The following is a 27,023-nucleotide window of genomic DNA, read 5'->3' as shown; positions in this document are numbered from 1 at the left end:
TCAGTCCTTAGAACAGCCTTTCCCGACTGATGCTTCTTCCATTTTAAAAGGGATTTGGCCTCTCTAAGCCACTGAACCTTTGCCCAGTAAAATGCTGCTGATGGGGCAGCCTCCTCACAGCATCATCCCTCCACGTGCCCCCTCCTCTTCCTCCAGCCTTCCACAGTGACCCAATGAAGGCCAGGGCTCAGAGATGCCCCAGGACAGGTGGGTTTAGGAGTTCACTCCTGGCATAGCATGGCACGTGAATTTGCTCCCACAAGGAGCCGGAGAAGCTCCTCATTGCACCATGCACCGGCAAGATTCAGAGTCCTGAGACTGCTCCTGCCTGCCCACTGCCTGGGAGGGTGAATCTGGGTCCCTTTGAAGCATTTTCTCTTGTTCCAATTTAAATTCTAAACACACCCATCCCTCTTTTATGAGCCCTTCTGCTGAATTTCTGTCACTTCATCTTGCAGAGACCTTTCTCCCAGCATTTTCTTTAGAGCAAGTCATTGTCTGAGCCATCATGTGGGCTGTATATTCAGACTGATTACACTTGCAGATAATTAGAAAAGCTCTCCGAGTAATCTACATTCTGATAAATGACATCCAAGGTGACATCACCCTTATATCACTTCATTAAGTCTCCTTGAGTGTAAAGCTCTCTGAATTAAAAGCTATGTTTAATAAGTGAAAACAGTCAAGTGTTGCAATTTCCTTCCCAAGTAAGGCCAAGGGGCTGGGGGGTAGGAATGCAGGTGCTCTCCGTGCAGCGAACGCCTCGGTATTCCCAGTGCTTGCATCTCTCTTTGGCATGCACCTCTTGCTGCCACAGGTGAGTGTAGGTGCTTCTGACAGAGCAGAGAATATTCCATACCCGCACGTGGAGATGCTACTGTTGGAAACAGGAGCACCCACAGGGCGAACACCCCGATGGGTGCTGTTAGCAAAGCAACCTGCAGCACGCTGCGTCTCTCCGCACCGGTGGGGCAGGGCAATACCACTGAATGCTCAGCGCTGTGGATTTGATTCAATAACCGCTTTAAAAACCATGAGCAACTTGGTTCGCGACAATATGTACACAAAAAACTTGTTTTATCATCTGTTATTGCTAACTCCCTGTATCTCAGGGCACTGGCAGTGTTAGTCCGATGGGGTTTTATAAGGAAAATACCTTCAGCCGGGACAGCCAGACCCGGAGCCCACCTGCACATGGCGTGGGCGGATCACTCAGCATGGCTCCTTTGCAGAGTCACGGCTGTCAACCACAGCACTAGTCTCTTCTGCAAAGACAATTGTTGTCCTCCCTTAATCCTTCCCTATAAAAGGACATTTTTACCATAATGCATGGTACCGCAAGCTACTTTTTTCCCCAAATGTTCCTGCATTAACCTGACACGGCCTGTTATGACTGAAGTGAATCTCTCTAATGTTCTCAAATGCAAGTAGCAAGGAGCAGAACGACAAACTGCCTAAAACCAATGCTTGTTACCGTCAAGCTGTTTCAGTGATTACATTAGATCCCCCAAGCAGCCTGATGAAGTGTCCTTAAAAGCAAACTGCAGCATCCCTCAAGAGCAGAGGCAGCAACTCCAGGGCCTGGCGGAGCACAGAAGGCAGCACCCGCTGCTTGCAGAAGGCACCAGCCCCTCCGCCCTGGGGACAAGCAAGGGGCTCGGCTGCTCCTGCCAGATGGGCACTGCCGCTCCGACACGGCCCGCATCCCAGCACAAGTTATCTGCACCACAATATAGGTGTCCTTGGCAGCGGCAAAACTTAGCGGCATGGGATGATGCCCTGAACCATGCCAAAATAAATCAGTCACTAGAAACAGCAGAATTAATTCCAGCAACGTGTGTATTTAATCTTATCTAGAAGGTGGGCTAAACAGATTTTCATTTTCTCATACTACATCTTACTCATCCCAACTGGGGGAAAATTTTCATGCTTAAATAAATATAAATGGCATTAATGCAGAAGTTCTGCATACAGAATATTGCAGAAAGTTGCGATATGAAAAGGTAATTTGCCATGGGGTGTCTTGCTGGAGAAGCTTTTCTTCTTGGTCACAGGCTGTGACCACGAGCACTGAGCTTCTCCCTGCTACGTGCAAGTATTTCCATTTGGAGCACGAGACCTCACGCCAGTGCTCAGGAGCCCTATTGCTCTCAGAAACCGATGGCCTGTGGCCTAGTACCTTGCTGCATTACAAATTACCAATCAAATTTTAAAATAATGATGATGATCATTCATAATATTATTACATCAGTGGGACATTACAACTCTCATACTAGCAATATAATTCAAAGGTAATGCTTTTTCTGATGCACAATTTACTTCAGTTTGGAGAAGAGGGAAGGAAGATGTCAGGGCATGTCATTTGGTACAGTATCAAGCTATAATGTGGCTTTTCAGTTCGATAGGGTAAGTTAGCCATCAAAAACAAATGTTTCTGCTGAATCTATGCCGAGGGAAGGCAGAGCACCATTTTTATGTTCACATTAGAAAGCAAAGGCTGCCAGCAATTGTAATAAAATAATGGCATAAACAATAAGGGTGATAAGACACTCTTTGAAATTATCCTAAAGATCTTTTAGCGATTTTTAGTCAAATTCCTCCCTCTGGGGGAGATTCCAAATGCCAAATTTAACAGCAGTGTATTCCCAGCGGTAACTGCACTGTTTCTAAGCACAACACTCCTACTCCCATCCGTGAATTGAAACCCAAAACAGATGATATGAAATATGGAAAGTTTTCATCAATTTTCAATCAAAGTAAAGCATATCCTCCTATGAAATAATTTCCTTTGATCGAAATTCAAGGCAATTATTCAACATAACACATTTAAACTGCTGCTGTGAAAAATTAAAAGGAGAGGGAAGGAAAGGCAAAGGGAGGTGAGGGCAGGGTGGACATCAGATGGCATTATTGGCTTTACCATCTTTACCGCAGGTTCTGGCCAAAGCTCACCCACCGCATTTTAAGCCCTGAGCAAATGCCCCAACCCCACAGTACCAACATTCATGCCACACTTACAGGCTCAATGGGACGTTCAGTTTGAGGGCAGACACCCTACATCTGTGAATTTTAGAAATACATTTCTAGACGATCTAACACCTTAATTCACACAAGATTATTAAATTGGCAGTGCTGTTATTGTCCCTGTGGATCATCTGGCAGCACTTGGGTCAGCTCTGAATAACCCCAAGAACATGCACGACTCCTGTTGTTCCCTTTCAAAACAAACACTTCCAAGTTCAAAGAACCATATCACCCCATGTTGTTAAGATGGCTGTGCTGAGAACTGCACAACTCATTTAAAAATGAAATGGCCCCAACTGTTAGTTGGGCACCTCTGTAATTAAAAATAATTCCTTAAATCTCCATGTGATCAGGAACAGAAATCCCTGGAAAATATGATACTTCAAATGGTGAGCAGTACCTCGCAAAAAGAAAAGAGGAGTGAATCTGTAAGCCACCAGAAAATAACAGAGGTCAAACAAGACGCTACCAAAAGTCACAAACCTCAGTCACAAACACAGAAAGTGCATTTGCTGTGTTACTGAGCTAAGGCTGCAAAAATTTATTTAACCCCAATTTCCTAAATAACATTAGTGAAAACAAAAATTGATCAACTTTATGCTACCTAAAATGAAAACATCTCACTCCGTGCTAATACCTTCCTACAGGTGCATCACCTCCAAAAGTTAAATCGAAACGCACATGGTCAGTATACGGGCATGAGCAGACGGGGCTTTGAACACAGTAGGTGGACGGTTTGTGATTTGCAGATGGGTGACAAAGCACAAGCTGTGGAAATACTCCCCATCTAAAACAAACTTACACAAAAAAACCCTCAAGCCACCCTGCACTCAGACATAATTCTGGGACCCATGGGAAATAATGATTTTCTTGCTGGATGAACAGCCAGAAAAAGGAAGAAATAGAAGAATTTACTCTTTCCATCTACTTCTCTTGTCCTGCAAGACTGATGCTGCTGTTCCTTTTTCTCTACAACCTACAAAAAGTCAATTTATTTTTTCAATCTGTCTCCAGCCAAGCTTCCTTACATCAGCTGTGCAGCTACTCCACTGCAGCCGCACGAAGAGGGGGAAGCCAATCAAGTTACCTGTGCATTTACGGTCCGTGTCTTCCTTCTTCGACCCACTGATGGTTAACTTGCAATTGAAGTTCTCCTCCCAGTACTCTGCAAACCACACATTCCTTCTGTTGTTCTCCAGGGTCCGGGAGGTGAAATAGGCATCGAACCCTGGAGAAGGAGACAGACAGAAAGCTGAAGCCTAGGTCGGACTGCACGGGAAACACTGCAGTCTGAAAAACAAATACTCTGCTTATATCCTCAATATCCAGCATGCGTTCGCATCTCCAGCCACACGAGATGCCTGCGGGAAGGAAGGAAGTCTGTTGCACACTTTGTCTCATCAGCTGCATCTTGCAAGTAAATTACTCTCCTACTAAACTGTGAGGTATAAGGCTAGGTAGGATAAATGTAAAACAGATAAATACAAAAAAAGTTAAGTGAAAAGCATGGATTAGACATATACTAATAATGAATGAAAATAAATGATACAGTGCAGCTGATAATAGATTGAGCTCAATACAACTAATTTTGTAATTAACCTCTCCAGACCTCCAGAGAAGGCAGTTTCATTTGAACTGGCCATAACCAGGATGCTTACTGTTTTTCTGGGTCTTTCCCCCTTAATTTCCTTTCACAAAGGTACAGATAAACTCAAAGAGCAAAACTCCAAAGTGGTAACTGTGAATCACTGCTATTTCCCAGGTGCTGGGACTAGACATCCTGAAGTTTGTGTGTGTGTAAATAAAAAAGGTTTCCTTCCTTAAACCTGTGAGACTTTTTGTTACTGAAGCCAAATAGCCAGAAACAGCTTGCAAGAGTAAAAATGACATATAACTCCAGTATCAAAATAATGGGGAAAAAACTTGCAATTTTTAACAGCTGAGTTGAAGGGCAGTAAAAATATCTGAAGCACACACCCCCCCCCGCCCCGAGTCTTCTTTTTCTGAAAATACATAGCCCTCTATTCACTGAAAGAAACCACGTAACAGCTATTGAATAGCTGTGTAGCAGCCGCTAGTTCAGAGGTTTTTTTTCATGTGGCTCCCAACCAATATTCCATCTCTCTGTAACCTCACCAACTCGCCAGAAAAACAGCTTTTGCGGGATTTTGCTGCCCCCCCCCCCCACTTGTATCACTGTATATACATACACATATATGTACAAACACATACTTGTGTATAGCAATTACAGAAAAGGTATATCTAAAGGCTTACGAACCAGGAGGGCAAACAAGAATAATTAAAACTCTACTACAAAAGTATAGTTTGTTAAATTCTGATCACAAACTAGACCTGCCATACTGTAAGGATTTTCTCTATCAAGTGTTCAAAATCTGTAGTTTAAAACCAAACCAAATATCCTTTACTGGTTCAGACAATACTCATTCAAAGACCGTGGTCATTTTAATGGATTTTTCTCACAAAATGATACAGAACTCTGAAAAAAACCCTTACTTTTCCAGTAAGCAACGGCAACTTTAGACCAAAGGGAACATCACGTTTCAAACTACTGTGGGTACTACTGCTTCACTTCGCCGTGCTTAAGCACCTTCCTATCCATTAGTCTCTTTCAAAGCTGAGCCTAAAGAAACCTCTGTGCATACAAATAATTGCAAATCAATAGACAGATATCCTCAGTACTGGCACGATGGCAGAAATCCCACTACTGCAGTGACCAAGGCTCCAAGACACCATGGTGTGCCAGCAGGCTCCAGCAGAGCACCCTGCTGGGGTGACGCTGCTCCTGACAGGCACCGGAGGGTTCTCAGGGCAGTGACCAGCGGAGATCCCCACCCTCCCACCACAACATTTTTACTGTTTTGCCATTCCAGCATACTTTCAGTTTTGCTTGGCAAACGAAAGATTTGCACGAGGACAAGTCGCAGCACGGTGGGGGCTGGGCGGGAGCCCTGCCGATGGCGCAGCCCAGCCCGTGCCGGAGCAGGCTCTCCCAGGCAGGCTGCGCAGCGCTGGCTTCGGGATGTCTCCAGAGACTCCAGCACCTCTGGGCAGCCCGTGCCGGCGCTCTGCCACCCTCAAGGGAAAGCAGTTCTTCCTCTTATTCAGAAGCAACTTCTTGTGCTGCAGTTTGTGCCGTTGCCCTGTGCCCTGTCGCTGGGCACCGCTGAAAAGAGCCTGGCCCTGTCCTCTTGGTGCTCGCCCTTAAGTGTTTGCGTGTACCGACAAGGTCCACCCTCAGCCTTCCCTTCTCCAGCTGAACAGACCCAAACATACTAGTGCATGTCTATCTGCTCATACACGAAGGCTTTTGTCTCTTTTTCTTGTCTTTTTTTCTTTTTGTAGCCAACAGAAGCTGTATTCTCTCATCTGTTCAGAAGGAAGAGTATATGGAGTGACACAGCCAAGTATTCTTGGCATAGAACACGGAAAAAGGTTTATCACCTCTGCACCAGAGGTGCCAGGGAAACATGCAATCGTCGTTCCATCCCTTTAGCCAGGTCACAGGCTCCAGGCAGCTGAAATCCCTGGTTAATTTTACAGGCATTCCCAAACCTGACACCTTCAGAAGTAAGGGTGCTGTGCCTGTTCTTTTCAGAGACTTGTATCGGTCTTATAATAAGCGTATTCAAATAGCAGCATATTCACCACTATTAGCAGTGCCAAGTAGTTCTAAATCCTTCTCAGCGATCTGTCTTTAGCCTGCAATGAGCAACATCCGAGCTTTTGCTCATGGAGACAGTTAAATTCAGTATTCTTCACGTAACCTTCCAGAGTTGCAATCTTAGTTCAAGTTCAGTTACAAGAAAAAGAGTTTTTTTCCTTTTACTAAGAAGGTTGTTGAGGTATTTAAACTATGCAAATCTGAAACGTGGATAAAGCAGATCAAATCGCAAAGAGGACTTGAAAGTGCTGGTTGCACACTGAGAAGCTCAGAGGTAAATTATCTGTCATCCTGAAAGTGCAAATCCATTGAAGACATGAGTCTCAGAATATCTATTTTGTCCATTTACTCGCCTTCACGGGCTGTACTAGCACTGCAGAAGAGGGCAGGAACACAGGAGCAGCAGGCTCTTACAGAGGTACTAAACTCTTTCTATAGATTGCATGATCACATGTTTCCTTTGGATTTGTGGTTAAAAAATGACAGTAAACACATGTTCCATTGAAAGAGAGAAAAAATTTTTTTGCACCATAGCCAACAATTTCTTTCCCTGAAATAGGTGGGTAAATTGACTCAATCTGGCACTCCACACAATGAAATTGAGTCAAAGGAAAAACATATGGCATCATTAAATTAGCATAGCAATCCATCCACTATGGGATAAAAATAGACAGCATGTAAACAGATGTTTTCAAATAAGAAAGAAGATTAGGAGAGGGGTCAATCTGTCTCTTTGTATCAGCTCTGTGTACTGTTGACCCAACTATAATACACATTTTCCTAATTCTGAGTCTACTGTTCATGACACATACACAAACCCCACTGCTCATGAGCCAGAATGCATGTCATCTCCAAAAATCAAACCAGAAAAATATTGGGGTCTTCCAGAAACAGGCTGAAAACAAAATTTTACCTGCAGCCTCACCAGAAAATATGTGTAGGTCTCTCTTGCAACAACAGCATCAGGGTGCTTCAGAATGATGGCAAACCCTAAGCAACGAGCCATACCAACTTACTGCCACACTGCCTAGTCAGTAGCCAGCGCCTGAAGGACTGCAATCAAATCAGGGAAACCTGCAAGCAAAACACCAACATGGAACAGGAGGAAACCTCGGGGGTGAGTTTAAGTACTTCTGAGTATTTGAGTCAGATCCATATACTCAGTATGGCTCGCCCAGCCCTTAACGTGTGTTTTGCAGCTTGAAATGAAAATGTTAGAGAATAAAACCGCAAGAAGTTGCAGGAAAAGAGCTGACCTGTGACAGCAGAGACCCCCCCGATCGCCACCTCCTTATGCTGAGGCAGGGACTTCACCCGGGTTTCCCACGTTTTAGGGGTATTGTTCAGTAAGACTCTCCTGCCACAGCCGTTCTACTTAATAACAAATCAGTGACTCAAACATTTCTGTGCATGGTCTCCAGAAGGGACAGCACTTTTTCTGCACTTCCAGGATGAAACTTCATAAGGAAAATATCCATATGGATGGGTCAGAAGAAAATTCAGAAAATACTCTTAGATTTTTTTGTACATACAAGCCAAACCTGTTTTCTTGTAAACCTATGTGCGTTAGTTTTACCCATAATTAAAAGAGCATATTCAGTCATAAGATCTGCAATATATATATATATAGCCAGAAATAGTAAACCTTACCGACGTGCCAAACTAACTGACCTCTGGGAAAAGCGCTCTATAACTTAATAAGATAAAATCAATAAGTCTTGATAAAACTGTAATAGAATTCCGTAAGAATTTCTCTAAACCTTTAAAGATTTAATAACAAATAATAACATTCTCATTGATTTCTTTAATGATCCCTCTGCATTCTCAAGAAGGAATAAAGGTCCCTATTAAAGAGTGCACATTTTTTATCATTATTTTCTATTGATCAAGACAAGCAGGCCAGTGGCTGACTGACAGAGGGATGGAGCTAAGCAGCCGGCTAAATACCTATTAATCCCTTACTGGGTGGAAGTATTGGGCACCCGTTTGCTGCCTCTGGCCGCATTGCAGACCAGGGCACTCCTGCTCCCACAGAGCCAAAAGGCAGGAGAACACCTCCAAAAGGCATGACCGTGGGGAGCTGCCCTCCTTCCCAACATCCCTAGGACCAAGGAAGGTCCCCCTGGCCATGGCCAAGTGGAAGGAGTCCTGCACGGCTCCGCAGGGCCGAGGCCAGCAGCATGCTCACAGGCACCAACTGTTATTTGAGAAATATTTACAATTTTTACTCAAAGTGCTGGCACACACACACGGCCAGTGTGTGATACACCACAGAATAAGACCTGGAATGTTTCATACCATCTGGTGCAAACCCATGCACCTCCACTGAATGAACTGTGCCGGTTCACAGGGGATGAGAATTTCATCCAGTGTAAAAGTTAGTATGAATGCTCTGTGGAATCACCACTCCTGGGATGGTTGTTTTTTATTCCCTGTATCATTCTCAAGAATACTGTCAGGGAAGTTATTATGACTGTCTGAAATACACCGGTTGAACTGAATACACACCATGCTTGGTGCTCTGATTTAAACCAACTAATCAATACCATTTCATTTTTTCCCCCCACCATTATTTGCAGAAGGGTAAATGTTATTGATGCACTTTACAGCAAATTAAAAAAAAAAAAAAAAAAAGAAACATAGAGGAAAAATATTTGAATATTCAAATTAGAGAAACAGATGCATGGATAATAAGCAAAGCAAACCCCAAACATTCAATTCTCAGCAAATGCTGACCTTTTGCAAGTGTTGCTGCTATCACACAACCAACTTTGACAGTGGACTTTAATCAAACATTAGGAGTCCCATGATGAGTTTCAGGATTTAAATTCCTATCAAAGAACAGTTTGTAAAGTAATTACTTATCTATATTACCGTATTTTGAACATTAATCATAAGGCTATGATGGAGCCATGCAAAGATTAGAGCCGTGCAAATATTGTGAGTTAATGCGTAAGGATTTATGTCACATGAATTTATTTAATAGCCATGACTATAGGAGTTCTCTGACTCTCCTGAGCAAAACTGAGACAAGCACAAGCACCTGCCTAGGAGGAAGGTGGTGCAAAATGCCACAAAGTACCGAGCCAGGGAAGAGGGGTACAAGCCCCTGGGCAGCGGTGGCAGGCAGCTGCTTTTCTGAAGGGGCAAAAGAAAAACGGTCCATGAATAGGAGCCGCTGCAGCACTTGTTCTGCTGCTGATCACACGTGACAATATAACACCGTTGCGCGCTGCAAAACGCTGTGGCAGCACCTTTGCAGGTTGGTGCAGAGGGAAGGAACTCCTGAAGTCACGGGAGGAATAACATCAGCAGTGTTAGGTGACTCTTCATCAGATTCAGTCTGTAATTTGTTAATTTGTAAAAAGCTAATGCTTGCCACTGTCTCATAAACGTACATTCTTAAACCTCATCTCAGTCAGGATTATTTCTGCTCTTCCCATGTACCACAAAGCTGTCCTGCAAACACAAGCAGTCCTATCCTTGTCAGTGGGTTGGTGTCACAGCGACATCTTAAATGCACATCTAATTTTAGGTACCTTTTTGTATTAATATGGTTCACAAACATTAAAGCTGAAATACAGGCAAACGTGCTCCTTATAATAACGACAGACTTAAGCCTGTGCTTAACCATAATCTTTTTGAACTGAAGACATTAAGACAACTTACACGCGTACTGCTAAACATAAGAGTTTGGTGTTCAGGGGCTCAGGGAATTAGATGACCAAACCCAAAAAGCTGGATGCTTAAACGTAGGAGTAGGAATAATCGCTTCTTACCCTTGTATGTGGCCAAGTACTACACTTGTGTGACAAGATTTAGCGATTTCCCAGTGTTCCCCATATATCATACTTAAGAAAATTACTTTTTTCAGCAAATAGCTCTAAGAGATATAGATAGTTATTTTATGAGATTTTAAAAATTAAAATAAATCTTTTATCACTTTAAAACACTGTGATTTGATTAAATCATTATTCTTACACATAGAGAGATGATACTCCCTAATAGGTCAATTTATTTTTCACCCCAGGATTAATATATAAATTCACTACGTAGTGATTAAACAGACTTAGGAAAAAAAAATAATCTAAAAGGGAGGGATGGGGGGTGTAGGAGAAAAGGGACCCAATCCCAAGCTCTGCAGAGGGCTGAAGTCCAGGTGATTGACAAATGTCACTTGGCTGCAATGCCACCAGAACATGAGCACTTTTGGTTGTTTCCCTGCTTCCCTCAGTGGGATACTCACAGTGCCATCCACAGAACCCCTTTGATCAGGGAAGGAGTTACCAGCAGTGCTTCCGTGACTGAGATTAGAAATCACCAGGGGAAAATGGGAGTGCCTCAGCCCCAGCTGGCTGGAGTCAGGCTCTGCATGTCAATTTTTATCTGGGTGTTTTATTGTGCACCGATTACAGTCGGTCATCTGGAGGGAGAGTGCCAGCACAGCACCCAGCCCTTCCCCAGGAAACCCTGCCAGCCCTCCAGCCCCCCGTCCACTCTCAGAAACCCCTCCTGGCTGCTCCTGGACCAGGGCATCACTAAACAAGGATGCCACAGCACTGTGGAGACAGGAACCCTTCGAGAAATGGCTTGATTCTCAATTGGAGAACCAGGCTGGCTGACCTGTCATTGCTTCTTACACTCAACCCCCCCAAATAAAATAATAATAAAAAAAAACAAACAGCGAAATGATTTATTTCTATCATTAATATTGCATCTCTCCTTCCATTTGATGTTACATGTTGCCCATTTTCTGCCTGGAAGCATAATGCTCAGCCTCCCTGCCAGAGATGGCTGAGGGAATTATACGTGCTTTGGAGAATAAACCAGACTCCCAGACTAACGATGTGGTTTGCCATGGTCAGCTGCCTTACGGGGGGGCGGGGGGACGGCAGGTTCACAGAGGAGGCATTTATCATGGGGAAGGTGTCAGGCACACATTGACAGGGAAAAGGTGGCTGCAGCCAAGGCAGAGAGCTGTGCAGGAGAGCAGGGAGGTGCCCGAAGAGGAGCAATCCCCTAGGAAAAGAAAGAGATTAAACCAGGGGATCCAGCACCAGTGAAATCAGCACCAGCCAAGCCAGGTTCCCTATCTCTGGAGGCGATCTGCGGGCGGGGTGGGGGGAATCCTGAGGACCCGGGATGATAACTGCTATTGGCAGGAGCAAACCAGAGATTATTATCTTTTTTGAAAGAGACTTCTGTCACTTTGTGTTTACCAGATCACTAGTACGCGCTAGGAAGCATCTACTTTGTGTGTCAGCAGTGACTTCGAGGGCTCTGAGGTTATTTAAAAATGAAAATAATTACGCCTAATTACAACACAAAGTTGTTGACCTCCTGTGTTTCTCATGTGCCTAAAGTGTTTTCATTCTCAGCCTGTGTGGCTTGTCAGCAAATAGAACATATTGACCCAGTTTCACTACAGTAGTGATTTTATCGTCCAAGATATTTTATATTTTTCTCTTCTTTGTCCAAAGTATGTCCACATATAATTAGTTATACAAATTTTGTTTACCCAAGTAGTAAAACATCACTTACTATTATTACTAATGTCAAGTGAATGCAAAGCAGCTACTAATTTTTCTGATTTTCCTAGCATGCAAGCCAAAATAGTTTAATTTGCTGACATTAAATGGGGGGTAAAAGCATTAGGTGTGGAATTATAAGATCAATTTTAAGACAGCTAGTCTTTTTTCAGATTTTATTATGTTGCCCAAGCCACACACTACACAATATTATGGAGCTATTAAGATAGTCTACAGATACTTCCTTGACCTTCTTACTCCATAAAAAGGCCATAATATTAAATGATTTTATTAACTCCCTTCACATCATAAAAATGCTTCGCAGTTGTTTTGTTTTTTAATAGTTGCCGATAATAACAGTAAAAAAAGGTATTTTAGTTGATGTCACATTTGACTTTTTATATATGATGACATAAATCCTGCACAAAGGAAATTCGACTTGCCATACTCAGGGCAAACCTGGGATTTTATGCTACAAAGCGTGTATTACGGAAATAGATATATATTGGCCAAGTATAATTTTAGAAGTGATAGTGATGACACAGCTGCCACAGCAATGAGATCATGACCTAGGTGGTGTCTAGCCAGTGCTGTAACAGAAAGGTTAATATAGAAGTACGTTATTACTCATTATTCTACATTTTACTGCCCTCAGGCACTTGTTGCTTTCACAGAGCTCCCATCTATATCCATATGAACAGGGGAAACCCTCTATTTATTTCTGCTATTCGTTATTTTCATCGCCATACCAGCCAGAGGCCCCATCCGAGGATGAGATTTCCCTGTTGCAGCAGGCACTGGACACACAGCCAGGAGCTCATCCCCATCCCCAGCTCCTCTTGCTGCCACGGTCTTCTGGACGGCACCAGGATCGTCCTCTTTCCCGGGCAGGAGGCTGACGTTTGAACCTAGAAGGACCTACTGTTTATGAGTGGCAAAAAGACCAAATCCATGCTACAGGCATAAGATGAAGAAGGCTTGTGTTCCTCTTCCCCCAAACTGCAGACTTCATAATGCATAAGGGTTTTGCATTTTCAGCCACAGAGGGACTTTCTCGGCTGACACCAGCATAAGTCACCCCGGTTGCCTAACGTGCACGGTGCTCTCAGCTGAATACATCACTTCTTATTCAAACGACTCCTGCTGCGGGAATGAATAATTTTTTTATGAATTGCAATACGCAGAGTGCCAGACAAGGGAGAAGCACTGCTCAGATAAGCCTACTCTTGCGAGTGAGGATCTGTATCTGCTGTAAAGATTATCACCAGAATCAGGTCAAACAGAACAGATCTAAAAATACATCCAGAAGTAGAATATCTCTCCCAGCAATCAATCCTTTCCTGCTGCCCAGTTACTGAAAATGGGCTATTTGTCTTGCCAGGACCTTAGCCATGAAGTACTTTTCCACTCTTCCCCCCCCGCCCCCCAACCTGAAGATGAGTAAACCCCCCCCTCGCTTTTTTTTTTTTTTTTTTTAATGCTTATCACCAGGCAACTCAGTTAATAGCTTGCTTTCCCTCTCACCTGCCTACCCAGTCTTCTTGAAATTATATTTTCCAGTAAAGCAGAAAGCAACAGATACCAGCTTTTGCATTAATCTCATCTGGCAGCAGTAGAACTCGAGCGGAGTTACACAGCGTCACCCAGGGACACGGAGCCAAGCAGTGGCAAGTGAGGCCCGCGGGTCAGGATGCTGATCACTCTTTCTTATCAATAATGCTTACCCCCAGATTCTGAGCTGTTATTTCAGTTTTTCCTTTGCAATTAACTATTTAACTGAATCCCTTCGTATGCACTGAAGTCTTCCTCCCATCGGTTTCCCAAGTTCATCCTTCCCACCCTTTTTGACTAAACAGGAGAAGCTGCTCCACAGATGGCCTGTTTCATTTTAATAACATAGAGCAGTAAAACCAGAGAGGTACAGAAGGTCTAAATGAAGAACATGAGAGTGGTTTTCTTCCCTTTGATAGCAGCAGCAGCCGACAAAATGCACACTGCATATCCTTAAAAGCATTTAAGCTCAAGTCATCTGCTTGCATAATTTAAAATGAGGATAAAAATACAGAAATCCCTCTATGTGGTAATGCAGCAGCTAGAGTAATCCCTAAAAGATGTTCAACAGGTTGAAATTAGTAATAAAAAATAACAAAAATCAATCAGTATGCATAACAAACATGCCAAAATGAAGTAAATGGGACATCAGAGCCAGAGCGGCTGCAGTCACTGCCCGGCGCCGTGGCAGGGACGGTGGGGATTCGGCAGCGCAGCGCCCAGAGCACCCCGGCTGCTGGGTGGGTCGCCCCCCATGCCCCTGCTGCACACATCCTCTACTTCAGCAGACAAGCCAAGAACAGGACCAACAGTGATGCCACAAGAAAGGTAATTTTCCATCATTCTGTGACACACGACCTAAATTCTGAGCTGTAAAGCCATAAATAACCCTGACGGTGGTCAATGCCCACCCCCAGCTGTGCCGTTCTGGCACATGTCCTTAAAGCCAACTTGCAAACCCCAAATCAATGCTCAGTTGCATTGTTATACCTTTGCAGCAAACAAAACATGAAAGGAAATCAAAGCCTGTCCTCCTCCTGCCTGCAGTGGGAGAATAAGGCGAGACACACACTGACGGCGGCTGCGACGTACCTGGCTGGTGCCGCGGGGAGGGCAGCGCCGGGGGCAGCTCCGCCGCACACGAGGCAGCCCCAGGCTGTGGAATTTGCTGGGTTTCAAATATTATTTCCTTATGCTGCATTCAATTCTTTCAATATGCAGAGTTAATTTGCTTTCTTTCTCTGTATATATTTGCATGTGCCTCGCTGAAGTGTTACCATGTCAACAAGAATAATTACGGTATGTGTAAATATATTTGTGTATCCTAAAATTTATATGCACACTCACAGACCCATACTTATACACACACAGCACCCCCCAAATCAGACATCGAAAGTTGCCTTTTTTTTTTTTTTTTTTTTTACTGTTGACATGGTAACACCGGCTAGATGAAAGTAACAACGCTCTTTCAAAATGCTATTTAACATGATGCCTCTTCTCTGCAGGAGCCATCATTTCGACAGTACACATGGCAGACACTTGCAAGCCTGAGCTGTGAGCTGCAGTCAGGTGGAGCCAATACATAAACTGGCACAACAGAGACCATCCATGCATTGCGCCGGGAGAGTTGATATAATTGGCTGTGCACAGCAAAGTCACGTCTCAGTAGTTTAAACTACCATAACATCCCTAAGAAATTACCCAAAAACTCTATTGCATTCTTCCCTCCAAGCTTAGTCTGTAAAAAAAAAATAAATAAAAAAAAAATCACTTCCTTGAGTCTTGACAACTGACTTCTTCATTATAAGGCAGTTTTAATAATGCCATCCAGCCAGAGTGTGCTAGGGCATGAGATGGAGTGATATAATGACTGCTCTCTCCTTCCCTCTCTACAGCCGTCTTGCCTGAGGCTGCTAACCCAAAGTTTCAGCTTCTATGCCAACTGTGTGCATTAATCACACCAAACCACGCGGCACAATCCAGAAGAGTGCTCAGACTTGCATGCGAACAGATAACAGGGGTGATTTCTGAGGCTGGGGGACACGGTACCGTCACTGGGGCTGGCCTCAAGGCCATGGAGTCCCGCACAGGAATGCCCGCATCGCCCCAAAGACTTGCTGTTGGGACACCCTGCACCTTTTAGGGAAAGCAAAAGCGTTTTCCAATTTGGTTTAAACTTTTTGGGAGCAGAATACCCTCCAAGCACCCATTCCTCATCACCTCCATTTGGCAGGGCTACCCCACCATTAGCTAAGCATCCCTTGGGATCCTGGCCAGCCTTAAGGACCATCAGGCAAGCACCCTTGGCCAGTTCCTGCCTTGGATCCTCTCATTTTTCTTACAGGCTGCAAGCACAGTACTCAGCACAGAAACTCAAGCCTCATCCCCAAGGAGTGGCACGCAGATCTTCTGAGAAGGTAACTACCCAGCAGCATCTCCCCCGGGTGCTGCGGTGAAAGTGAGTCCCTGGCATCGCGCTGCCCGAGCACCGGGCACCAGCCAGGGCTGGGCTGCTGGCACGGGGCAGCAGGAGCTCAGCCAGAGCTGGCACCTCGCAGGGCACTTCCAGACCCGGAGGGTTCAGGAGACCTCCCTCGTCAGAGATGCGTTAGCAGAGATGAATAAGGCAGTCTAAGCATAAGGAAACTTTTAAATGGCTCTCAAGTTGCAAGATAATTTGTATTCCCCTCTCTTCATACCAACACATTAACCAAATACATTATTTCCATAATGAGGAGATGAACATCTGTGTGGCTTCCCAAAATTTCAAGTGGCAATACTCGAGACAAGTATTCTCTCTTTGGGGACTGACACATCAGCATTTTAAATAACTGCCAAAGCTAAAAACATAAGTTAAATTCTAAGGAGACGTTAAAGAAAGTTCAGGTACATGTATTTTTTGTTTTTTAAATAAAGCACACCAATTTAACTCCACAAAAGTTGCTGCAGTACTGTATTAAACTTCTTTCTTGGCCCTGTTTAAGTGAACTGCTTAATGCAAACTTTAATAGAGTACAAGACAAACATCTGAAGCAGCGTTACATAATTGAAAATTACTGTAAGACAGAGCTGGGTCTCCGAAGCAGTGCTCGGGCTCCCAAACCCCGTGGTGTGGTGGAGCGGCCCATAGCCCCTGCGGGCAAGATGCCATCTCCCTAGGCTGAAAGCCCACGCCACCAGCCAGGCGCAGGGACGTGCTCCCAGCTAACCTGTGTCCTTCTAGCTTTTGTCCAATAAATCCAGCAGATCCCCAGGAAAAAAAAAGAAATCCAGAACCCCAACTTTGCAAAGAGGCCATCCCACTGCTTAGTTTCTGATTTAAGCCATTGCTTACGGCAGCTGGAAAACCTCAGAAGCCATTTCCAGCCCCAAACAGGGCACACTGACAAGTGCCCATCACCAGCCACCCCTGTGTGGGACGGGGCCAGCAGCCACTCAAACCTCCCGCTCAGAAGCGGCCACCCCGCAGATTTTGTTTCATCCCAACCCGATGCCTCAGCTGGGCATGACTACCGACACACAAGAACTCCATCTTCAGCATCTTTCCTTCCACACGACTCTGATACTTTTCCTGTTGTCCTTGACTCCTGCACGCAGCAGTAGGCTGTAGCCGTCGTAAACCCACAAAATCCACAAGCCAAGGGATAAAGGCAGAGAACAACAGGCTCTTTCCACGCAAGTGCCTTTAGCAGCAAAGCCTATGTAGCAGCTCAGCACACCTCTGCTGAGGAACAGAAGGGATGTCAATAACATCCAGATGTCATTAGCAACTCCTTCCATTAGATCCTAAAATATTTTTCTTTGGAAATTCACGCTATGTGAAGTGGTAATCAAACTGAGAAACAAAGAATAAACTTGAAAACAAAGATTCAAAGTATGTCCTCATTACAAGGCTACTTTCAACCAGTTAACCACCATGAGTATCCCAGAACAGAAATTGGAGAGAGAAATAGAAATAAAAGGTTAGTTCCACTTCAGAAATACCTGTGGGAGCTTACTGCGCCACAGGTGCTCATGTACATGCCACACTGCAGAAAGCCAAGAACTGCACTTACTGTCCTCAGCACGGGGAAGTAAAAACGTGGGCACCATACCTGCTCGTGGAGAATATATGGAAGCCTAGGCACTACAGGTGGCTGTTATCAGTGTAATAGCAAAACAGTGACTCTAATTAGGCTTAATTATCATTCACAAGCAATTAGACCATTCTCTTTTCAGTAGTAATAATCAAATTGATGCCACTCATGTGCTTCATACTTACTTCTCACAAATTGTAACACAATTACTTTTTGGAAGGTGAGATACATCAGGACCATGAGCCATTGCTGAACCACCAGCAGAGCTGAGAGAGCAGTACGAGAGGTTTTTTCTTCCCCCACCGCCTGTGTTTTTCTATAAGTGGAAACCTTCCATTTGCCTGGCCCTTTATTAAATAGCTTCCATGATTAATCACATTTTTAATTGTGTCGTAACTTAGTTAAGAGGGAGGAAAGACTCCAAGCGCAATAAGCTTTGGTCGACTGCAACTCAATGCCAGGTGTGTATGGGAGCTCTTGGCACACTCCCCCATGCACACGCATGCGCCGTACACCCAGAGCCGCGGCTCCTGCCTGTTTTGCAGGGGAGGAGCAGCACAGGGGCAGCTCAGCCAGCAGCAGGACAGACACACAGCACCTGGGCTCGGGCTGCACCAATAGCCTCTGCTCCCCAAAACCCCCATCACCCAAAGCCAACGGAATTTTTCTAGCAGAGAAATCGCCAATTAATTTGCCCCATCTCCCAGCAGACGTGGTGCTCAGCATTCCTGGCAAGCCCTCCTCCCCGCGGGCAGCAATGCTGCGCCATGCTTCTGGGGACGGATGCTCCCAAATGTGCTGCAAGCCGCTCAGCAACGGTACCCGAGGGGCTGGCCGAGCTGCTCCTTTCTGGAGGCAACATCAGACAGCAGGCTGGCAGGGAGCAGCAGACACAGAGGGCAAAGAGAAATCAGCTGAAGGCTCCTTCAAGGGGATTAGTAATCACTGGATTCTCAGACACAGAGCCTGTGCTTTCTCTCTAGCTCTTTTTCTTTCTTTCCCCTAATTTCAACAGTAGTTTGAGAGTGGGCAGAGGCAGTGTGACAACTTAACCAGAGGCTCTCCATCTTACAGCACCCCAAAGTAAGCAGGCGTTGCCCATGACCACATCCTTCACCCCCTTCCAGCCCCAGGCTCCGAGGTGGAGCAGCAGGCTGAGGCACACCACGGCATGCTGGTCGCATTACAGCTCTGCTAACGTGAACAAGTGAATCAATTTCCAGATGGACCATAACACATAATTGAAACAAAGACTGAACTACACTTTGAAGACGTATTACCATAAACTGCACAGAGGGGTATCTTGACTTGCAAACACATAGTTCTTCACCATCCTCCAATTATATTTTAACTATGAGGCAAAAGGTTTGTGTTTATCTATTGTTACCAGGAGATCAAGATCATTGGTCTATTGACTCCTGCTTCATTTCTCTGAAGAGCTAGCATATGTGATTACATGGAGGATTTTTTTTTTTCCTATATTATTTTTCATTTCCTTTGCTGTCACGTAGTCAGTCAACAAAATGAAAACACATTCCCCAAGCAGATCTGCAAACCCAGCATGAGCAAAGTGGGCACTTTAGCATTCATTGTATCATCTTTAAGGAAATTATGTGTATTATTATGTGTATTATTTCCTAAACTATTACTTTCAAAAGTCTATAACCATTCAAGCATTAACAATGCAAACTAAAAGGAAAAAAAAACAAACCACTCCAATCAAATAAACAAGTAAACTCCTTCAGATCTCTGCCCACTTACTAAAATTAGCACATTTATTTTTGTGTCTGAACCTGTCTTACCCAGTGGGGCTCAGCCTGTTTCAGAAACACACAATTCATGTGTGTGCACGCACGTGGAGCCCCAGCAATGGAGAAGCTGGAGCCCACAGAGATCCCCCCTGGGATGTTCCAGATCCCCGTGGTGAGAACTAGGACAGTAATCAATAGCTACTCATGCAGGAAAACACCAACACTAATAAACACATAATGCTCACAGTGAATTCATTCTAAATGTGTATTGCAGCCGTATTAATTTGTGGCTTGCAAGCAGGGATGCCATGCTTGCATTTTACTTTAATAAAAGCCTCAACCTTTTTTATTTTCACTTTGCTTGAGAGATTATGAACTAGTATTTCTTTTCTGGCTTTCCAATAAAGAGAAAGAATAGCTAAGTCACAGAGGATTTCAGAGACTAATTTTAAGTGGCCTGGAGAGAGAATCTTTTTAGGTTGTGGTTAGCGAGTCAGAAATACCATATGAAAAAAAAAATAATTCTTCTGAGAATTTAGGAACTCCTGCTTTCAATTTCTCTCAAAGACAGACAAAAAATAACCCCAAAGAGGAAGAGTAATATTAAACAAGTTAATACTTACCAGCATTTGTAAAGAGTAATGCAAGAGCTGATAAGATAAAGAAATGTATGAGATGTATGAATTCAAGCAGAGTGGAAATAAAGTTACTGTAAATATATTAGACTGAAAGTTATCTTGGTAGAGGATTTAATATACATGAATGAATTACATATGTGATTTAATAGACATTTCTGATAAAATACGTGCAGTCTCTTGGAGAAGCAGAAGCGCTGAGCACTGAATGCACATACCTGCCCCCTCATCCTCCCGACAGCTGGGTGGGGAAGGGCAGGAACAGCACAGAAAGGGAAGGACACCCCACAGATACCAAAGCAAGCCCCCCAGGTGCTGTGAGCTCCAGCTGCCAGCGCAGGTTCAATGCAGCTCAGCTCTGCTTTGCTACCACACAGGAACCTGCTCACCCCGTGCCCCACGCAATCCCCATTGGAAGGTGTCGGCAAGGCAGTTGCTGATGGCATGGTGCTACAGGAGATGCTCCCAGCAGCGGGATCCATCTCGGCTTCTGCCTCTCCCTGAAAAAGCCACTTCTCCAGTGGGCTACACTGGTATTTAGTTAGCAGATGGCAGGTATATTAATGTTATTTTATTTTCTTGTTGAAAAAAAAAACCACCCAAACTTGTAGAAAAGGCAGAGGACCAAACCTTTTATTTCTTCCATCACCTTATGGCACAAGCAGATTGTATTTGTATTCTGTGTTTCACTGCCCCCAATTTCAGTGTCTGAAGCTTCCCAAAATAAAACACTGTAATAATTATAAAGGAAAACGGTCACTTAGTATCCATGGACCTAATCCCAAAGTCCTTACTCAGAGCTCTTTCTTGAGCCCAAATTCACCACAGACATGAACAAACATTGAGACCATTGGTTCTGCTCAAAGAAGCATCATTCCTCATTGCCTGTTTTGCAGCATCTATGGGCAGTCCACCAGGCACTGGACTAGAAATGCTACGTACTATATTAAACTCTTTCTGCTTTGCCAAAGCCGTATACCAGAGAGGAAAAATTATCTGTTTCATTAGGAACAATCTGTGGCTCTCAGCCCTCCTGCAGAACGGCATTTTTAAAAGGAGGTATTTGGGACCATTCATGGCTATTTTTACCTAACCCAGGAACAGTTTACATCAGTAAGCTCCTGCAATTTCTGTTTGACATGAAAAATACATGAAATATACATGGTAAAACAAACACTGCCAAGATACTTCCTGTGCATTAGACAAATGTCTTAACCTCTTAAACTATAATGTCAGAAATATCTGTAAAGATGCAACCTCATGCCAAGAGGAGAGGGGAGCTCCTCCCTCTCCCTCCCCATTCCCACAGAAGCAGCTCCAGCCACGCTGGCAGATGTAGGGTATGATGCTTCAGATGGGCTGCAGGAACACCTCACCACCACCCCTCCCTAATGCCCTTCTCCTGCACCTTTGTTTCATCAACAAAACCACTCGCACTCCCAGCTTAGTACTGGAACACCCGCCCAGCTCTCTGCATCGGCCGGGGTGAGTTAAGGAGGCAAACATAATGCCAGTGCTGTGCTTGGCACAGTATCAGTGCCAGCACTGCTCTAAGGGAGTGGGAGAAGGTGGTAAAATCTTTTCTTGACTTCTGTTTCTACGTCTAAACAGAATTCCAAACTAAAACATTTTTATATATATATAATTCTGCATGAGCCAGCTCTGGTTCAGTGGCTCAGAGGGGCTCACTCACACTGTGTCTGGTGAGGTCCCCTGAGCTCCAGCCCTTCCCAGATTCTGTTTTACTAACAAATGGAAAATTAATTCCTATGAACAAATGAGGCTTAAAAGTCTGCACAGAAGCAAAGACTAACAGCACTAGAAAACACTAGGATTTCCTAGTGTGTGTGTCTGTGTGTGCGTGGAAAACCATCACTTGCCTTCTTCATGTGCTTGCTGTGTGCTAGCCATGTGCTGCTGAGCTTCGCTCGCAAGGATGGGAAGTTTGGTTGCTGCCCTTGGCTCTGCTGCCTCGCAAAAATGCTGGAAAGCAGCATATGGCTGTCTGCTGTGTGGAGGAAGAAATGCTCCCCCGTGAAGCCTCTCTAATCACGGGTACCCATCACCGCCTTCTGCACAGAGCAAACCTGCAGAGGAAGGCTTGGAGGTTCCTACCAGATCACATGCAGATCAGGAGCTGGCACACCAAGATAGCAGGCTTTCTAAAAATAAAATTCTTCCTTTCTGGAGGGAAATACTGTGCCCAAATGTGTCTAACAGACAGCTCAGACAACTTCAGCATTAGATCACTGAGAGGAAAATTGTTCTTCAGAAGATTTAATTCAGGTTATCCCAAAACAAAGACCACTGATGATATATCCAGTGATCAATAGCTAAATATTACTCTGTGAATTCTTAGAGCACCAACCAATTTGTGTGTATATATGTGCGTATGCATCTCCTTCTCTCAAAACAACCACCCACACAGTCTCCAGTGTCCTGAAATAACAGTTGAATATGAACATCAAAGAGAAGATGCCAACATAAGCCCTGGGAGCAATACGCAAAGCACAGAAATACAGAGACACAGACATGTACTCACCGAATGAGTAACAGCTGGCTCGCGTCAGAGAAGCACCTCCAACCTGAGGAAGCTGAGTCTGTTGTGGGTTGGGCGAGCAGTTCATTTAATTTCAAGGGGGCAAAGAGAAAGCTCCCTGTATCTTTATTTTACAATGGTTCTTTATGGTCCAATTAGAGCTTTCTACCTAATTTCTTTGCTACGAAGCAGCAATGCCATTTGAAAAGGTACTGGTTCAAACCCCATCTGAAATAAAATTTCTTGCTAATGCCATTGTGGTTATGAGCTGTGTCTTGTACTGAGCAGTGGCAGATAACTCTCCTTAATACTCCAAAAAGATCACATCTTCAAAGTGTCTAAGAAACCCCAAAAGAACTCCCATAACTGAACACCACAAAACAGCCAGAAGTGTAACTTCAGCAAAATACTATGCTGCAGAGAAGAAGAAGTTTACATTTTGACTTGCAGTGGTATGTGTTTTTTCTAAACGTGCTGCCTCACGGGAGCTCGGGTCTGGAGTGCTGTGGGGCACTGCCTTTGAGTCGGTGGCAGCACAGAGATTGCAGCCGAGCCTGTACTTCTCAGTGACTAACACTTACAGGCAATCTTGAACAAAAGGAACAAACCCAGAGGCTTCAATGCCTTCATTTAAAAGGAAAGTACAAAACCAACATTAATCTGAAACTTTACAAACATTGTGTTTCTTAGCTTCTCTATATCTGCATATTAAAAAATAATGCTACCCTTAAGCCACTCTCTCTTTGAACTTACTAAACCTCTCCCCAAAGCTTTCGCTTCAACCCTGGCATGCGATGCGCTGTGTTCCTACTGCAGTGCCACAGTGAACGTACAGTGTCTGCCTGCAGCCCGGCACAGCCCCGCCTGCCTGGACCCCCGGCACCACCACATCCCCCTGAGCCCGGGTGTCACCGCGCCGCGGTATCTGAGCCAGCATTTCATTGCTCCGTGCTCTTCGTCGTGAAGCTTCAAACTGGCAGCCCACGGGAGAGCGCGGGGCAAGCAAGGCACGGAGCCCGGCTCGCCACGCAGCCCAGCTGACGCACGCTGGCTTTGGCAGCGCTCAGCCCAGCGCACCTGCTGCCCTCCTCGCACTGCCCTCCCGCAGCAGGAGTCCCAACGGACACAGGCAAGAGGCGATGAGACTCAGCACTAACGCAGGAGGACTCAAAGCTCATCTTAACTCCCGGAGTGACTTTTTCAACGGGCTGGAATCGATATGCAACAAACTTTTCAAGGTTGCTAGTGTGCCTTGGATTCCCAGTAATCACAATATTAATTTAAATTCAATTCACAGCTTCGTTAGCCTTGGGAAAGAAACATTCCCAACAAGTTTGTGGGTAGAATGACTTGAAACACTGTGTGATTGGTACAGAAAAACAAAAAGGCAAGCTCTTCCTTCACGGCGCCTGGCCAGCCAACGGGTTCTCTATAAGGAATGTGCACTTTTTGACAAAACATACCAAAATAACAAACCTATCTTAACACATGATACATTCCTGTATTTACTTAATAATATGAGCACACAACACCCTAGTATTTTAATTCCAAAGCTGGTAAAGACAATTTACTCATGGGGGAAAAACTGCAAACAAACCTTTACATATATTGCCCTTCGTGCAAACTTTACTTGTAAGAGCGTCCAAACCAGAGTTGCTCTGCCAAGTTACTGACCCAAACGTGTATTTCCTGATTGGCGTTGCTTGCAATTACATATTTAAAACCCCAGAAACCAGGGTGTGCCCCCCAGCTGCTGGGGCTGCTGGCAGTGCGGGGAAAGGAGGGCGACGGAGCTGGCCCCACTGCTCTCAGCCAGCCAGCCCGGAGGTGCCAAGCACCCACAGCCCCACCGATGCCGGAGCCTTCCAGCAGTGCCGAAAGCAAAACAGGTCAGATGGGTGGTGGCAAGGAGAAGAGAGGAACAGTCAGGGGAGGTGATGGGAGGAATGAGTAAATCGGGGAGTGGCAGCCCATGATACTTCTGTCTTTTCGCTTAATGATGGGCATCCCCTCTGGCTTTTGATGTCTGTGGGCTTTGCTACAGTGAGGCTGCAGCAACCCCCTGGTCCTGACAGCCCCACAGCCCAGGATGAACCAACCCAACCCAACCCCCCAGCCACATCTTTCCATCTCACTCACTCTACCTAAAGGCACTCGCACCCCAAGGTCAGAGAAAGATCTTGAGAACAACAGAGCACAGTTAAAGCCTTCGAAAACGGCTGTGAACAAACAAACAAACAAATCCAAACTGGACTATTTTACAAATCTTATTATGACAGGTAAGACACCCTTCCGTTCTGTTCAGGGAGGAGGTGGGTAAGTTCCACACAAAGCGCATCTCTCCCAGAGAAACATCCTGGGGTAAATGCAGCCACAGCTGGATGCAGAACAGCTTGCCCATATTTATTAATGTTGGATAAAACTCAATAATGTCTCTAACAGAGGAAAATGAACTCCAAGCTCCTTTGCTTTGCTAGACTGGGGATGTGAAGGTAAAATATTTGAGAGTCACTAAACAGTGAGAGAGAATTGAATTCTATTATTTTCTTAAATCACCACTCTCACTGTTTTTTTCCTGGGTTTAACACTGCCCAAACAAATAAGCAAATCAGCTGTTGTTGGATTTTAAACCAAAACATTAAAAACATGATTTACCATTTCTCTGGAAGACAAACAACTGAAAAAATTAAGGACAGTTATGTTGGTTTAGAGCACTTGCAATGCTTCTGGTGGTATTTTTTTGGAATTTTGTATTTTTTTTTAATAGCTAAGCACTTCCTTGTGCTGAATTTGAGCCATCCTTCAACCTCTTAGCTGAGAGCTTCATGAGATTACAAACCTCAGCCACATCCACAGCTTGCTGGAATTAAATCATCCATCTTAAATCCAGTTGAAACCCTGTTGGTTAGTCATCAAATTCTGAACTCAGACCATAAAGAATATATTCTTTTTTTCATTATCAGCAAAGCATTTTGCAACACTTTCAAAAATAATCAACATCATATATATGTATATATTAGCCTCTGTATTTCTCTTACAGCTGTTCCTCTCCTTGGTTTCATTTCACTGTGAGCTGGTGTCGGTGAAAACAGATCACATACAAGTAAGAAAAATAAGGAAGACTATTTTAGAAGGAAAAAAGTTGGAGGAAAAACTGGATATCTGAAATTGTTAAGTCAGTAGCATGGAAGCAAACAACGTGAACCACAGTGTAACAGCCCAATTCCAATATTTTTGCGCAGAAAAGAGACACAGAACAACAGAAAGCAAGATGTAAGTAGAGAATTGTTTATCTTTACAGCTGAGGTTAAGAGGAAAACAATTTCTAACACATCCCTGAATAGAGAGACATTTTCAATCCATGGAAATGATATATATTTAATTCTGAAACTTTGTAAGAGCTACTGGAGGCATTTGGACTCCTTAAAGATATGGCTGTGATTTTCAGTAATTACCAATCTCTGTTCTAGTTCTTTCTCTAGGACTTTATGATCCATATTCCCCAAAAAGAAAGTGTTCAATATCTTCCACAGATCTCGTGAACCTCAGTGGTTAGGCTGACTGGGCAGATTACAAATTTACTACTGCCTCTTGAAAATACTAGTTTTCACTACTTCATACGGGGGACCTAACAGACACTAACAGGTATTAGCAAGTGCTTACCAGGTATTAGTTTTTCCTGTGCCAAGCCTTGAGCGAGAGGTTGGAGCTTGGAGAGGATGCCCAGGGATGCCACCCCAACTGTGATGCCTGGACACGCTCTGGGCACCTCACCCAGCTCTGCATGGCACCAATGGCAAAAGCCTAAATCTTGGAGTGGCATAATAGGAATGTTTTTGCAGGAATAAAGCTGCTTATTTCCTCATTTCAGCTGTAACACTGCATTGGATAAAAATACATTGCTGGCCTGCCATGCAGCGAGCTGTAGCCACCTTGCAAAGGTCTAACCAACATCCTGACTGCTGCTGTTCTACCTGCCACACCTGCTCTCTACTGCCACACTCCTGAAGGAGTTTAATGAGCCATTTTTAAATCAGAATAGACACTAGACACTGCTATAAGCAATTTTTAAATGTGCAGTGTGGATGTGGCTTAGACTAGAAGAAAAAATTGGGGGAAAAAAAAAAATGTGTGTGTGTGGGGAAGACTATCATTCTGAAACCCAAACCCATCTACCTGACTCCATTCCCCAGACCTGAGTATCTTCTGGACATGGGTTGTCTAACAGCTTTCCATA

The 27,023-nt window shown here is 44.4% G+C and overlaps 1 protein-coding gene across 18 annotated transcripts in view; it reads right to left on the bottom strand.

The window, feature by feature from the left end:
• Positions 1 to 27,023, bottom strand: part of GRM7 (glutamate metabotropic receptor 7) — a 417,449-nt gene that overhangs the window by 130,404 nt on the left and 260,022 nt on the right. For all 18 annotated transcript variants that reach the window (XM_080387562.1, XM_080387563.1, XM_080387555.1 and 15 more), the window contains one exon: positions 4,112 to 4,252. In XM_080387562.1, the coding sequence (XP_080243688.1) occupies positions 4,112 to 4,252 (141 nt within the window). The remainder of the gene's footprint in view (positions 1 to 4,111; positions 4,253 to 27,023) is intronic.

This window comes from Falco punctatus, assembly GCF_963210335.1.
Source record: "Falco punctatus genome assembly, chromosome: 4".
In the NCBI taxonomy this organism is placed as follows: Eukaryota; Metazoa; Chordata; class Aves; order Falconiformes; family Falconidae; genus Falco; species Falco punctatus.
The sequence above is the reverse complement of the archived record's forward strand: the minus strand, read 5'-3'. Positions and strand labels throughout refer to the sequence as shown.